General features: G+C 36.2%; 1 protein-coding gene across 3 annotated transcripts in view; it reads left to right on the top strand.

Annotated features, from left to right (window-relative positions):
* The first annotated feature begins 1,500 nt into the window (after positions 1 to 1,500).
* Positions 1,501 to 15,907, top strand: part of MYOM1 (myomesin 1) — a 41,112-nt gene continuing 26,705 nt past the window's right edge. For all 3 annotated transcript variants that reach the window (XR_008354348.1, XM_053468075.1, XM_053468076.1), the window contains exons 1-10: positions 1,501 to 1,652; positions 6,425 to 6,582; positions 8,173 to 8,310; positions 8,908 to 9,121; positions 11,004 to 11,161; positions 11,637 to 11,729; positions 12,757 to 12,845; positions 12,933 to 12,992; positions 13,420 to 13,584; positions 14,321 to 14,482. Coding sequence is in view for 2 of the 3 variants with exons in the window: in XM_053468075.1 (XP_053324050.1) it covers positions 6,449 to 6,582; positions 8,173 to 8,310; positions 8,908 to 9,121; positions 11,004 to 11,161; positions 11,637 to 11,729; positions 12,757 to 12,845; positions 12,933 to 12,992; positions 13,420 to 13,584; positions 14,321 to 14,482 (1,213 nt within the window). In the remaining variant the exon portion in view is untranslated. The remainder of the gene's footprint in view (positions 1,653 to 6,424; positions 6,583 to 8,172; positions 8,311 to 8,907; positions 9,122 to 11,003; positions 11,162 to 11,636; positions 11,730 to 12,756; positions 12,846 to 12,932; positions 12,993 to 13,419; positions 13,585 to 14,320; positions 14,483 to 15,907) is intronic.

A 15,907-nucleotide genomic window follows, 5' to 3' on the forward strand; every position in this document is an offset into this window, starting at 1 on the left:
CGTCCTCTTAAAAGGTGTTAGACTTTTTCAGGATCAGAAAAAAAAACTTCTCAATGGCTTTATTGTTGTCACATTCTTTAATTATGTGTTTGTTAGCTCTTAAGTTACAGATAGTGTTTGGCATAGGGAGAAGACTAGGATATAATGAGAGGAGATTTGTCTAATAGGGGTAGGTTTAAAGGGTCAATTATGCCAGTTATGCCATTTTTGTCATTGAGCATTAGCGCCATATATTGCCCTTTGTTCACCTAAATAAGCAATGTTTTCTGTAACAGTCTTTCTTTCACTGGCTCATGGGTCTTGAGTATTCGCAGGCAAATAAACACTTAGAGACACTGGGAGCAGGAGTGGTGTCATTAATTGAAACAGTTATTTCCCAAAAATACAGTACTATTCCTTTAAAAAAGCAGAATGGATGTGGATGACAAACTACACTTGTGATGGCACTGGCCAGGAGTCAAAGTTCTATTTCTCTATTCATTATAGTGGAAGAATCTTAATCATACTAAGACATTTTGGACAATGCTATGCTTCCAACTTTGTGGGAACAGTTTGGCAAAGGCCTATTCTAGCATGACTGTGCCCCATTGCACAAAGCAAGGTTAGACTTGGTTAGATGAGTTTGACTGCCCCACACCGAGCCCTGATCTCAACCCCATTGAACACCTTTGGGATAAACTGGAACGGAGATTGTGAGCCAGGCCTTCTTGTCCAACATTAGTGCCTGACCTCACAAGTGCTCCACTGGATGAATGAGCAAAAATTCCCAGAGAAACACTCCAAGGTTTTGTGGAGAGCCTTCCCAGAAGAACGTAAGCTGTTATAGCTGCATAGCAAGGACCAACTACATATTACATATTACATTACCAACTACATATTAATGTCTATGTATTTAGAATGCAATGTCATCAAAGTCCCTGTTGGTGTAATGGTCAGCTGTCACAAAACTTTTGTCCATATAGTGTATATTCCGCTTTAAGATACCTGATATATTTGCTTTTTTCCTTTTTGTTTTTTTTTTATTATTATTATTTCACATAAAACTGGTTTTGTCATTAGTAAAAGGCAATATACCTTTGTAACAAATATGTTTCAGCAAGGTCATTTGTGTGTTACATGCCAGATCCCATTGCTTTCTGGGAATTGCGGGAGGTCATCCCCATCAGAAGTGCTGAAATCCTTCCTGAATACAGTTAGCTTGCCAGCAAGATACCTCTATTTCAGTCTACTCCCAAAACATTATTTTAATGCCATTTTTTTAAATATTTTTAACTTTAGTAACTCAAGATTTTGACTAAACCAACTGATGCCAATAACCCATGTTTTGTCATGAATATGCCACACTGACAAGGGGTAATGGTTAATCTGTAGTATTACTGCTTCCATGAGAGCTTACGTGGTTATGGCGAGATAGCAGCCTGTGTCTGTCTCTCTCCCTCCCTGTGGTGCTATATTTATCATGACATGTGGCCATAAATGGCTTGGACTGGGGCTCTGACATTCCAGTGACAGCAGGCATTATTTTTGCACTGGACCCTGAAGTCCAGTCTGTAGTTCTGGTCTCTGCATACCCTTTTGCTGAATTCATCTTTCTGGATTTTTTTTCTTCCTTACTTACCATACCTGGACTGACATTATTTGCCTGCACTAAGGTAGGTGTGACATTTAAATGTTTCACTCTTCAATTCCACATTAAATCTCATCGCTGTCTGTGGTTTATGTGGACCTCTATGTTACACTCCGTATGACTGCTGTGTTTCCAAGTGTCTCCTATTTGGCAGAGAGTATTAACTACTAAACCAAACTCTCAGCTGAATGTCTATATTACATTTCACTATGTTGGTCAGAATTGAATGTTATTATTATTATTATTATTATTTTATATGGTGCCAGCATTTTCTGCAGCACTGTACCTTAGGTTCATTCCATGTTAAGCTTCATTTGTAAATGTCAGCGAAAACTGAACTTCATGTCAGTCTAATGAGAGCACTCTCAGGCACAGCCAGACATCTACACAGTGCTAACACTGGTGACATTACGGACTTGTGTCATGGAATACAAAGTTTGCTTGTGTGGGCGATCATATAATTCTTTTTCCACCATTAACATATGAGTGCCATATTTCCATTTTACTTCAATTTTTCTTGTCCTGTTCACTAACTCCAATGATGCTTGAATGTGCAGGGGACATTAATTCCTGGCATATTAAAGGGTTAAAGGCATACTGACCATATTTTGGCATTAGCATTGATTATTTTGCTTATGATGACTTCAATGCCATGTTTGGGCCACCACCAACCCTACAGTAGATAAAAAATACTATAATATGGAGACATTACATTACCTTTTAATTAAATAATATTAATACATGTTTAGATAATGTGTTTGGTACAGAGGAAGAAGAGGAACCTGTCACCCAACATGTATCACCCTACAGTTTCTGGAATGTTAGTGTACATATAATTTAAAGCTTATTTGCTGATTTACATATTTACAAAGAACAGTTTATGGTATATTGAGTCAGAGCCATAAAACTATAGCCATCTACTTGTACAGCTGCTGCATAGGTGGGAATTTAGGCCTCTGTGTCAATACTTAAGCCCATGTAGCCTCTGCTGACTACTTATTTATTTGGAACCAGACATACAGAGTTTGCCCACGGTGTCCCCTTTGCTTCTATATTACTGAGCACATGCAAAAGGACTGCACGTGTGCAAGACAATGCTTCGCATAAAATGGAAAATGGTATTACGGAACTTGAGTAAACTCTGAAAAAAAAAAAATAATAATAAAAAAAAATGAATACCGTAATTACTAATTATTGCTGATAATATTCCAGAATAAAACTGAATATTAGTTTGGACAATAAGTTGTTCTTTATGCTTCACACTTCTTTCACTGATTTCATATTTGGAGTCAGAATATTAAGAAAAAAGGTAAGCCACTGTAGTCATGGACCCCTTCAGCATGTAGGAAGACTTTGAGCTGCCAAGGGGCGCTGTCTGCCAGGTCTTGTTTTATATTTGAAAGTCATTGCCTATAGGAAGAGGCACCAGAGACATATTCTGAATATGTCAGTGGAAAGACCAGCCCGGCCTGTGGTATAAAATTGTATTCTTTATAGAACACACAGATACAAAATATAACTTTTTGGAACTTTATGTAAGATAAGATTGAATGTGAAAATGTTGATTTAATGCTGCCGTCTCATGCTCTCTTTTATCTGACTCTTACGAAACAATAAGATTAATATAATGCATTTCAATGATAGTACCTATTACACAGCTATATGTGCTGTAGAAAATATCATGTGTTATACAAGAATATATACTATCCATATAGTATGCCATTTTGAAAGCGAGCTATGAAAAGTAAAGTTTAAGAAACTTTATTGGTGCACACATTGTTGCCTTCCATGGGGGAAGTGTGAATGTGGCTCATGTATTTTGTAGGTTATTTACCCATGGCCCCTGTATGCAGGAGGATAGTGAACATAGCACATTTGGGCTGTGTATTCACCCATACACATTCACCCATTTATCAGTTCACTCGTTTACATAATATGATTTGTCTTTGTTATAAAACAAATACAGACTAACACGTAACTTATCACATATCTAATATGAATTACCTAAGTATTTTTTTACCATCCTAAAAGCAATAACCGATGGCCATGAAATTCTGTTTCTATGTAAAACGTTTCACCTTTTAGTAAATCTGTCTTGTACAAGTATTCCCTAGTTTAATAACACGGTTTACCCATTCCAGGCTACCAGGGCTGGATTAACACCTAAGCCTTTCCTAAGCACAGATATTGCATAACTCCTTATGAAGACAGTCACTGAACATTATAAGGATGTCAGAGAGTCAAGATTCACTGTAACAGGATATACTAAAGAAAACTCTACCATACCTGATATTGATATGTCAAGGATCATTTGAATAAAGATGTCCTCTTGTGGAATACTTTATAATGCCATCAATTAACCTTTGGGACTTGTTAGGAACGTGGTAGAAACTGTTGCTGAAACACAAATGTGAAACTGCAATATGGCAGGACTTGGCCGGATTACATATTTAGTAGAACTTCTTATATATTATATAGTGATATAGAAAATAATCAGTATCCTGAAGAAAGACATGCATCTCTATCACAGAACACCAACCTAAATGTCTTGCTTGTCTCACTGTGATGTACTTGGCACCCATCACTATTATTGTTTTGTTAGATAGTTACATACTTCTAATTCTAGCCACTTAAGTGTTCTATTTCCTTTCCCCTAAATAACATGATGGATATGTGCCAGTATAATTGCAATATCATGTGAATTTGACAGCGAAAGAACATTTAACCCTATTTACCCTAATAATATAAACAATGTAAAAGTAATCCAAAGACCTACAATCAAGGAGAAGTAATCTCAAAGTGTTTAAATATTCAACAGTCCAAATTGTATATGGAGACAATTTAGTACTGTGGCTAATCTCCATAGAAGTGGGCGCCCAGTCTGGCTCCAAGGGTACAACACAGAATGCTTAATGAGGTAAAAAGGCTTGAAAGAATCATTGGAACTGGTTCATGGACAGGCATGGGGTCCATGGCAGTACACAACAGAGGAAGTTGCTGCTCCCAATTTAACTTAGCTGTTCGACTGACGTTTGCCACCTTGACACTCCGACGCTGCTGGGAAAATCTTTTGTGGACTGATGAAACGATTTGGTGAATTGTTCGTGAAGAATACTCATCACTATGTATAGTGCAAAAAGTGCACCGCGTAGCCACATGAAAACGTTGTCCCAATAGTAAAGTATGGTGGAGGGAGCATCATGATCTAGGGCTGATTTGCTGCCCCAGATTATCATTGTTTGTGTGTTATTGGTTTAAGCACATTGTGTTTATACTTGTGCATTAGATGTAGATCAGATCGTTCAACTATTAATGCAGAAAACCAGTAATTCCAAAGGGTTCATTTACTTTTTTTGCCACTGTATATTCTCGCAATATATGATAGAGAACCAGTTGCAAGACAATATCCTATGATAACTGAGCTACGTGCTGGCTGTTGGGCATTGGGCTGGCAATCACCTACTGTTAAAGCTGCTCAGGCTGCCAATGTAGTGCTATAGCACATGTCCTCATGCTGGACATTCAGGGCCATATGCTACATCTAGTTTAGACAGCTGATGTGAAAGCATAGGTTGTGGCTGCATACTATGGTGGCAGGAAAGGTGGTTTTTATAACTGCTCCCTAACTATGAGCTTATTTAAAAAAAAAAATACAAAACTAAAATGATTTTTTTAATAAAAATATATTTTTTGATAACTTTAATGATATTATATAGGGGATTTGTATGGGGTGTTTATATATACACCTCTATCAAGTGCTGTATCTTTGTATACAAAACAAAAACAGCAGTGTTGGGTCTCTTGGATTACAACTTAATTAATTGACAGTCAATGCAGATGGGTGTACAAACACTGAAAGGGTGAAAGTAGTTGACAATATTAGAGGTCTGTTTATTCTTATACATATGTATAGCAGTGTACTTTTAGAATAATATCTAGGTACCTTGTAAAAGTATTTACGCATGGAAAATGTAAGCATATATCTTACATCGCTTCTGATCGCACCTGACCTGACTCTATACACGGCTTTCCGACACAACAAATTATGTGTATACCAAACATAGTATAGTCCCATTTTAGTACTGTTTCCTTTTATAAGACTCGAAAATTAACAGCATAAAACAGAGGGTTTTGGGGAGCACAAACCCCTTGGCCCCTCTTTCCTACTCTGTTCCACTTTTCTTGTATCTCAAACTGTTTGAAGGGTATAAACATCACAATGTTCTACATCCCTAAAGCTCACTAATTTTGCCATTATTATAAATTAATTTATATAGCACCAGCATGTTCTGTAGTCCTGTACAATATATTTATAAACATCATATTCCTTTACAATTTAATTATATCTCTAACCCTTATTGTGCAATACCCTAATACTAAACCATACGTAGAATTTTGAGTTGCCACCTGAAGCTTTTTTTAATTGAGTACAACAGTATATGTAGAGTAAGTTCAAGCAGTATTCAATCTGTGGCTGGGTCCTTTATGTGCTCTTTTCCTCTATATGCGATGTTTTTAACAAAACCTGAATAATGTTTATTAAACGTTTTGTGGAGCTGTTTTATTACTGGGCTACTTTGGCTGGGATTGCCCTCCTTGGGCTTAATGTTACAGTGAAACAAAATATCATAACATTTAATGATATAAGTATGTGTATCTCTAAACTAGTAAAATAACGATGCTGCACAAAAGAACTTTGATCTAACAGACAAATCAACAACTTAAAACCAACTGATTGAATGAATGACCCTAACTAAACATCAATCTAATATTTATTTTAATGTCTCTCTCTCTTAGTGTGAACAGTGAACAGGTAGCAGGATGTCTTTGCCCTTCTACCAAAAACGTCATCAACACTATGACCGTGGGTATCGTAGCACAGAACTCCAGTCTACTATGAGCCAATACCAGCACCAAGAGATGCGCCAGTCGGCGTCCCACAGCAGCCAACTGGGGTAATATATAAATTACTATGTGTCATAATATGCTGCTTAATTGGTCACTGGATATGTCATACCCACAATGGACGAATAATGTGTCCATCTGCATTCATTTATAACAAAATTATAATAACCTAAAGCTAACTGGCTAACTTTAGTTGTATTAAATACACATGTGAGTGATTATTCCTACCTTAATTTATCTCTGCCCTGTTGTTAAGATGCTTATTGGTGTTGACTGGCTGTGGCTGCGGCTGCATTGGTAATGGTGGGTGAGGAGAAGAGAGAGAATTTCAGGATAGGAAATTGATTAGACAATACTGGCCCAGCTACTCTGAAGCATAGATCCCTACATTGTGACATAAATAATTATACAGAGCTGTGGAAATAAGTGTACTTGTTTCATGTGTGTACTGTGCGTTATATTCTCTTCTTGTCTCTGGGTTCAGAATTAAACCTAGAAATACCCCACCTAGTTTAGGCCCATGCATGGTGAACCCATTACCTCACTGTGCTCTTGGTTACTGCTTTAGCTTACTACCCTGTGACCATCTGCACTATGCCAAAATACATTGTGATGCCCTAGGTTGCCAGTGTATGGAGAGAAGAGCTAAACATTTCTCTTAACAACACTATGATTTGATATAAGAAAGGCCATAGAGGATATAATATATTTATAAAATAAAGTAATAAAATTGATACATATACTTCCAAAGAATTGAGCTACGACTGTTACCTATTGTGCTTTATTTGAGATAGTCTTACAACCTACCAGGTTGAATTTACTTAGAGGTACTATAACTGCAGAGTGATTGGAGTTATAAATTGTCCTCTCAATGGTTCATCAATAGAAACAGGATTTGAGGAACCCTAAACAATAGTAGCAAATGGGAGAGTTAGGAATAAGATGAGGTGGTATAACAATAGAGGTGCTAGGGAACAGATTCTCATCTATACATATGTGCTAGGTGTGTATTTATACTATGCATGTTCTCACTTGTGTTCAGTCTATCAATTATCACTGTCTAGTGACAGATATATAAATGTTACAATATCATGGCATGTGGGTGACAAGGCCAACATTTCAGCCTTAAGTGGAGATAAGTACCTGGAGTATGGGGACCTCTGAATTAGAAGCTTATAATGTCATCAGTAAAGTGACAATATTATGTACTATAAGGCTATCACTAGGGGCACAACATTGAATTTGTTGACATTGAATTTAACATCATAATAAACAATGAAGACAACATAGTCTTTGCTATGTCTTCTGCTAGATGTAATGTACACAATCCAAAATCTTAATTTCAGGTAGTGGCTGAAGAAATTAGCAGAAGGTTTTAGACATTAAGCAGTATAGGGAATGATTTCAGCATTGCCACCAAGTGATAGGTGATTCTATTAAATTAATGTACTAAATAGTGAAAGCTGTGGTGGCAGCATTACCCAATCAACCCTGGAGATTTTCTAGTGTTCAGTGAAACTAAGTAGACACAACTTTCCAAAAAATGTTCTGCACGTCATATGCTTTGGTATAAAGGTATTTCTGTAGCTAAAAAATAATATACCTACACTTTTAATACTCTTTTATGGAATTTTCTTTAGCCTGAAGTCATCCCATAGAATGATGGAGGATAAATCCCAGAAGTTGAGTCCCATGGCAAAGAGATCAAAATATTTGACTCTGCGTGAAGGCAAAGAGAATGAAGATGTTGACTATGTGGTTCCTCTATTCAGAGGACGGTATGTATATTTCATGTTTATTTTTACGGTTGCTATTCAGGCTGACTGACCTTTTTTCAGCCCATCTGTTCACCAATGTTTCTTGTTACAGGATCAGTGTATTAGATTCCCCAAGTAAAACCAAAATAGCAAGGAATGTCACTGTCACTTTTATCTCTATTGTCTTCAGGCCTGTGGGAAGGACCTAAAACTATCCTCCTTTTCCTTCAAAGACACATGTCAAGGCAAATCATTGAAATGTGTCACATTACCACTTTGGAGTTGTCCATACTATTAATGCTGATCCAAGTTATTATTAAAGAAAATGTATTGATCTGTGAAAAAATGTTGCTTAATAAAAATGTAATAATAAAATAATACATACCGCATGGGTATGTTGATTACTTGTAACAGAATAATAGTTTTCCTCTGGGCGGTTAATAGAAAATGTAGAAAAATTTACAAAATTTAGCCACCCATGTCTCTACACATCATCAATTTAAGGACTAACCGAAGTTAAAACCGAGGTATAAGCAAGAAAATTTAATTTATTTAAACTTCCATCTCTCCTTTTGAGGAGTCTTTCTATACTATTTTATGACTTTTTTTTTCTTGCAGTCATGAATATGCCAGTGGAATTACTGATACTGAAGAGGAAAGAATCAAAGAGGCGGCTGGTTATGTTGCCCGAAGGAAACTGCTTTCAACTGGCGAAGGGATTAGTGTATCAAAGGCATCTTCTGCATCATCCGCTCATTCTGAGCAGTATCAGAAAAAATCACGGAGTGTTTTAATACGAGAAAAAGCAGAGCAGTTGGCACTCAAAAAGACGGTACTTTAATTAAATACAAACTTGGCAATTAATAAAAAGAATACAATAAAGCGCCCCTATCATATATAAAAATAGATTGAATCTTGTATTGAAATGCTACAAGGAAATTGTTTCATGATGTAAAAATATTGCATAATACACAGGAAATTCATGCGAAGGAACACCTGTTCTTTCTTCTCTATCCTTCTCTCTTCTCTATCTTTCTCATCTTTATTTTCCCATCATTCTCACTCTTTTTTATTATGTTTTTCCTTTTTTTGTTCCCCACCCAACACTTTGTGTATATTGTTATGGTAGGGAGTTATGTAGAATAAGTATGCTGCTATGAATATTCATACAAGGCATATATATCAGAGAATTGAAAGGTGCTATAAATATTATGAGATAAGATGTGCCACCACACACTTATATTTACTCCCACTGCGCAAATGCCAATCAGTGCCACACCGGATATGACATCATATCTGTTGCGGAGCTGACTGGCAGACGTGGGGCTAAGATGGACTAGCTGGGGACAAAGATGGCACAGGCAGGCTGTTTGGGGCTACAATGGCACTGGCAAGTTGTTTAGGGTAAAGATGGCACAGACAAGCTGTTTTGGGACAAAAGTAGCACTGTGGTTTATAGATACACCACTGTGTTAAATTGTATGATTTAATGACAATTATTGTTGAATATTGTATAAAGGGTGAGGGCAATATACAATGCAGGGTTTATTCCTGTTCTGATAAAAAAAACCAACAATATAAGCTAATCAATTATTTGCAGGGCTGGCTTTAATTCCCAGTTCGGCCCTGACCACACGTGTTGTATCCTTCCTATTTACCCCAGCTTAGCACATGTTACATAAATCTCTTTAGTGCTGTGGTTGTCCTGGTGGTGGCGTTATCATCTTATAAACCTTAAATCAAGATCACTTTTGGTATTTAAATAGTAATGATATTACAATTTAACAAAGTAAGTAACAAGATTATAGTTTACACAATCATTTACATATACAATTATCATACTAACAATACAGATAATACTCAAAACAAAGTAAAATCCACAAGTATATAATCATGATATACAGTATAATATTATGAATAAAATCAATATATAAATCATAAGCTAATATAGACTATAGTACCCAAACTATCTACAGTAATGTATCTAGTCCCTGTGACACTAGACTGTCCCTTTAAGTAGTTAAGTAACCTTTCTTGACCTAACTCTCACACCTCAATTCAGGCTGCTCACTTGCCAAGCCAAGGAACCCATAAGATATATGAGATGGTTTCACTGCTTGGGAAACGAGAGCAGAAGATTAGTAAAGCTGAGTGCATTAAAGAGGGCGTTCAAGTGAACCCTGAAAACATTTTCAACAATAAAATGACTTGGGAATCTAATGACAAGCTTTTGTTATGGTACAATAACTAATGTATAGACGATCATTACATAGAATGGACCCATTTGTTTCAGGTAAATTAGTTTCTCTCTGCACATCTGCAAGCAAGACACTGAGAACTATGTGGATACCCTTTACGTTTTTCCTCTGAAGAACTCCATACAGTATGTTGTGTATATACACAAACTATGCAATTAAACTTGTCACATGCTGCCACCCTGGCCATCATAATCACTTTAAATAATTATTTTCTTGTATTTCATGTTCAGTATCCAAACTGTCTCCTTTCATCTCTATATCCTTGACCTTCTTCAAATTTGATCACACTGTCTTGTTGCTTCTGATATATATCATAATTCTAGATGTTAGTCATTACCATTACAGTTTATTTAGTCTTACCCTTGAAGGAACCTAATGGAATGGTCTAAAACTACTTAAAACAAAAAAAAAAAACTTTGCAGCTTATATTCTATTATTAAAATGCATATTTTCCAGATAGAAGACACTGAAGAGTTCCACAGGAAGATAAATGAAGATACACTTTTACATGCACCTGTTTTTGTCATCAAGCCTCGTTCCCATACTATCTGGGAGACCCAAAACATCAAGTTTCACTGCACTGTCAGCGGATGGCCAGAGCCGCGTGTTACTTGGTAAGATACTTCCATGACCCTAGACTTATGTTTTATCAAGGTCCATGTCCTACCTTTAACGTGTTGTCTATTCTAAGTACTTGCTGTTAATATTATTATTATTCATGTACCAGGACCAATATACATAGTGCCACAATACATGTTATTAATTGTTTGATTGCTAGTTAATTGGAAAATGCCAAATTTTGTGGTAGTGTTAATGACCCACCTAGTAAGGCTTAGTGATGTATTCATTAAGTTACAAAAACAGCTGGAAAAACAATATAAATATCAGACCTTTTTTATGGCATGCCATTGGGACCTTTCTGTCTGACATTAATGTCTTCAAGATTGTGTTACACTTTCCACAAATACACACATGTCTTGGAGACTATGTGGGTTCCCAACACATTTCTTCACTTGCACTGGGTTAAAGGAAAAGTGGTTTACACTGCTCATGAACTGATACAGGTATTTTTCTGTGGCCTTTTTCTAGGTACAAAAACAATGTGCCCATTGATGATCAGGCTAATCCGGAGAAATACAAAATTGAAAGTGCATATGGTCTACACTCATTGGAGATTTACAAGTGAGTACCAGTCAAAGACTGGGTCAAAAACATCAATATATTATAATATATGAAATAAGATTACTAAGGAGTAGCACTTGATCCTGGATTATTAGGAACCAAGGATGTTGAGAGGAAAGTGCCCTCATTAAAAATGTCCAGCTGTTCCCTGGTAACAACATTTACAGAATTAAAAAAGCATTTAATAAAAGTGTTTGGCCATTTATCTTTACTAGATACTATGTTTCCATAAATGTTGTATTTAGTTGTAATAGCAATTCTACATAAAGCCAGCAGGATGTGTACCAAAGGGCCTCAGGTGGCATTTCCGTGATGATGGGATTCCTTTTCTGTGGCTTTTCTAGGTTGCCCTTTTTGTAAATGAGTTTTGGATGGGGTTGAGCATGAAGATATGTTATGGGTTTCTTTTACTGGTTTTGCCGGCCCTCCCCAAACAGCTAATAATTGATGGGTTTTATATGAAGCAAGTGCAGTTTTTGGTTTAGTGAAGAGATTTGTATGTTTCTTTTAAGAGAATCATTTCTTTGACTGAATTTCACGTAGTCTCGGAGTTTCTGCTATATTTTTTATTATGTAATAAAGCAATCATTTTTTGGCAGGGGAGGTGGTATCGCAGACCTTTGTTTTTATCTCCTATGAAGCGGCAGCTGAATTCCAAATCTATTTATAGATCAGTGATACATTCTTGGGATATTTTTGTCAGCCCTGTAATGCATGTACTGAGGATGTTCAGCTGTCAAAGAGCAAAATAAATGCAGAATATGTTTATTTTGCCTCGCAAAGCTGTACAGCAAATACATGCGATTTGCCAATACCGTTACAGTTGATTCACTGTATATTGAAATAAACTCATGGTTACAAGTATAAATAGCAGAGTTGTCCAATGAAATATAAACTGTCCATGCAAAACATCGATACAGAAATACAAGGGGTTCTCCCACAGATTTTGCTTATGGGGTGACCAAAAAGAATATGTATTTTAAGTTAATTTAAAAACATAGATTTAAATGTATGATCTATATTTCAGATGTGACTTTGAAGACACAGCTCAGTACCATGCATCAGCTATGAATGTCAAGGGGGAAAACTCATCATATGCATCTCTTGTGGTAAAGAGTAGGTTTGCAAATCTTTCTTTCATCTTCTTATAGCGGCTGTATATAAATCTTCACACAGTAACACTGTTTGTTTTTCTCTTAACAGGATACAAAGGGGACTTAGATGTTACACCTTTCCCTACTTTTACTGGGGCTCCATACAGCTGTAAGTTGTGTTTCTAAGTTTGGCTGCTCTGAGGCAAGATAAAATGCTATAGAGGTCTATTAAATCATCTTTAACCCTTTACCATTAAGTGTCGATTGATCAATTTTTGTATCTGCACTTGTATCTGAATGCCATTGCCATAGACACTGCTATGTTGACGACATTGGGTTCCTCAACCTGAAAAACACCAGTCTGGGTGGGATTTTAACATCTCTTTTCTTCTTCAACAATAAAAGCTTTTTGTATAGTTTGTTGTAATAGAACACACATCAGATCAAGGGTAGACCAACCTTGTAACCTCTTCAGAATGGTCCTTGTCAGTCCTTTTGTTGTATATTTAAATGTAATCTCTAAATATCATGAATATGTTAATCTAGTAGCCTGTTTATTAAAACTTGATAATTTCTCCTCTTGTTTGTCTTACTAGTTAGCATCACTCCATATGGCTTTGCTTCGAAATTTGACATTCATTTTATGGACTCTTTTGGGGTGTCCTTTGGGAAAGAGGGTGAGACACTGAGCTTGGGGTCCGCAATCATTATTCATCCGACCATCAAACGCTTCCAGCCAGAGATCCAGTGGTATCGAAATGGTTAGTGTGCTTATAGTTCTCTTAGAGAAATAATTCAAGTTTATAGACATTTTAATGGGTTACTAGATTTTTAGATTTAGTGCTGTGCCTGAAGTTCATCTAGATTTCTTGAATGTTATTAAAACCTGTAGAGACTGCTAAGGGATTGGGTTTTTATTTTATAATGCCTACAAATCTCAAACTTATAGACCAAAATGGACAGTGGTTTAGCAAGACAAATAGGAGTAAAACACAAAAGCCAGAATCACAGATGTGGCAGGGAAAAAGTAAGCCATACTCATGACCCATGGCCTCCCTAACCAAAATGTATTATAAATGAGGATAAATCATGGATAAGATTATATGCCCGTTCATGCACTTGGTGGAAGTGACCAATAAGACAAACCTAAACTATAAGGCTTTCAAAATGTTGGCATGACCACTAGAGCTTCACTGCACAATAAAAGATTATCACAAGAATCCCATAGCTAACAGAAAACTTGATTTAATTGAATCTGCATAATTATTTCTACTGATTCATCAGTGATACAATACAAAATGCTCTTGAAAGCAAAGTATATATTTTTGTAAAATACTCAAATATTTAGCACAAGGTTGCTTCTTTGGTTTTTAAAGGCAATGGGATAAAGCAATAAACAGTAAATTGTCAGTAAAACAACAATTTTGTAATAAAAGGGTTTATATCTAAGAATGCATTATTTTACTGTCTCTGATGTAATATTCTACCGAAATGCAGGTGTTTTGGTTTCCCCATCCAAGTGGACCAACATGCACTGGAGCGGTGAACGTGCCACTTTGACGCTTACCCACCTGAACAAAGAGGATGAAGGCCTATATACTCTGAGAGCCGTTATGGGAGACTATTATGATCAATACAGTGCTTATGTATTTGTTAGAGGTATGTGCCGAAAAGACGATGCTTCAGCATTCACTAACTTACTGAACCTATATGCTTAAATTTCCAGTGTGTTGCTTACCCAAATCAATGGAGATAACCATACCCTACTGACATAAAATATGTTGCGATTTCTTTCTGTTCTGAATCAAGTCCACTTGGCCCAAAATGAGGGCCATATGCATTGTATAATTACACCAGCAACCTTTCCCTATGTACCATATAGCCAGTATATATAGGCTTTTTAAATATTTTGGATTATGTCTTCTAAAATGAGCAAAGCTAAAATTTTGTAAAATACTATTTTCCACAAGAATGTAAATAAAACAGGAGCAAGGGTCTAATCAGCCAGTTTTATCACACATTTTAGAAGAGCCAACTCACCAGTGAGTATATTTCTTGTAGTCTTCACCACTTTTCCTGATAGTTGTTCTGCCTAATTATATGTCTTTTTGTGAAAGAATTGCACAAAGAGTACACAGATACCATTTTCTAGTATAGTACACAACCAGCACTGCTTTTTTTTATTTATTCACTGTTATTATATATTTTATTAGATAGTTCTGTTGCGGAATGAAATATATAAGGTTTGTGGATTTTTTGTACTGATTACTGCTTCTGGGCCATTTTGTGGTTCTCCCACCGTTACATTGATTGTCAGCCTGTTGGAAAATATATTTACCTATTTTTTAAATTTGAGAAAATACTACTTCTTCTGAAGGAGACCTTGTCTTATCATATTTCAACTGCACAGTGCAATATGTAGATGTAGCTAATCTAAGCTGATGGCAGCTGAGCGTCTGATACAAGAATAGTAAGCGTTTGGAATTCTTGGCCCTAAGTTAGAGATCCAGAAACGCACCTATGCCAAGTTCAGCAGTACGCATGAAAAGACACCCTCCAATAATTTCAAACTTCTCTAGACACACCTTATAATCATACAGATTAGATAAATCATATTTTAACTATTTTGGAGTTGTAGAGGATAGACACGTTTAAATACAGTAAGTTAAAATACAAAAAAATATCACTTAAAACTTGAATTATCATAAAACTAGTTTGCGCTTTATACCATCAATCAAGGATGGTATATTGCATCTCATAATTTAATTTCCTTTCTGGCCACCATATCTAAAGTTGCTTGTATGCATATTTTCATTTACTAGATTTACTTACTGCATGTCATGAAGAGCGGGTAAATCATGTTATATCCCAGTGCTCCACAGTCAGCACAGTGGCTATAGAGGGGACAGCTGGGGGTGCTGTCCGACGAGGATTCTTTTCCTGTATTTGATACTTATTACTTAGGATCCAAAACATTTGTTCCAAAGAACCTATTTTTGGTGGTCTCTTTTTGTTTTGTCCTTTTGTCCATTTTACGAATACTGTTACTTCTTTACTTTACATTTGCAAATGCTAGATTGCTGA

The sequence above is a fragment of the Spea bombifrons genome, chromosome 5, assembly GCF_027358695.1.
Source record: "Spea bombifrons isolate aSpeBom1 chromosome 5, aSpeBom1.2.pri, whole genome shotgun sequence".
NCBI classification, from domain to species: domain Eukaryota; kingdom Metazoa; phylum Chordata; class Amphibia; order Anura; family Pelobatidae; genus Spea; species Spea bombifrons.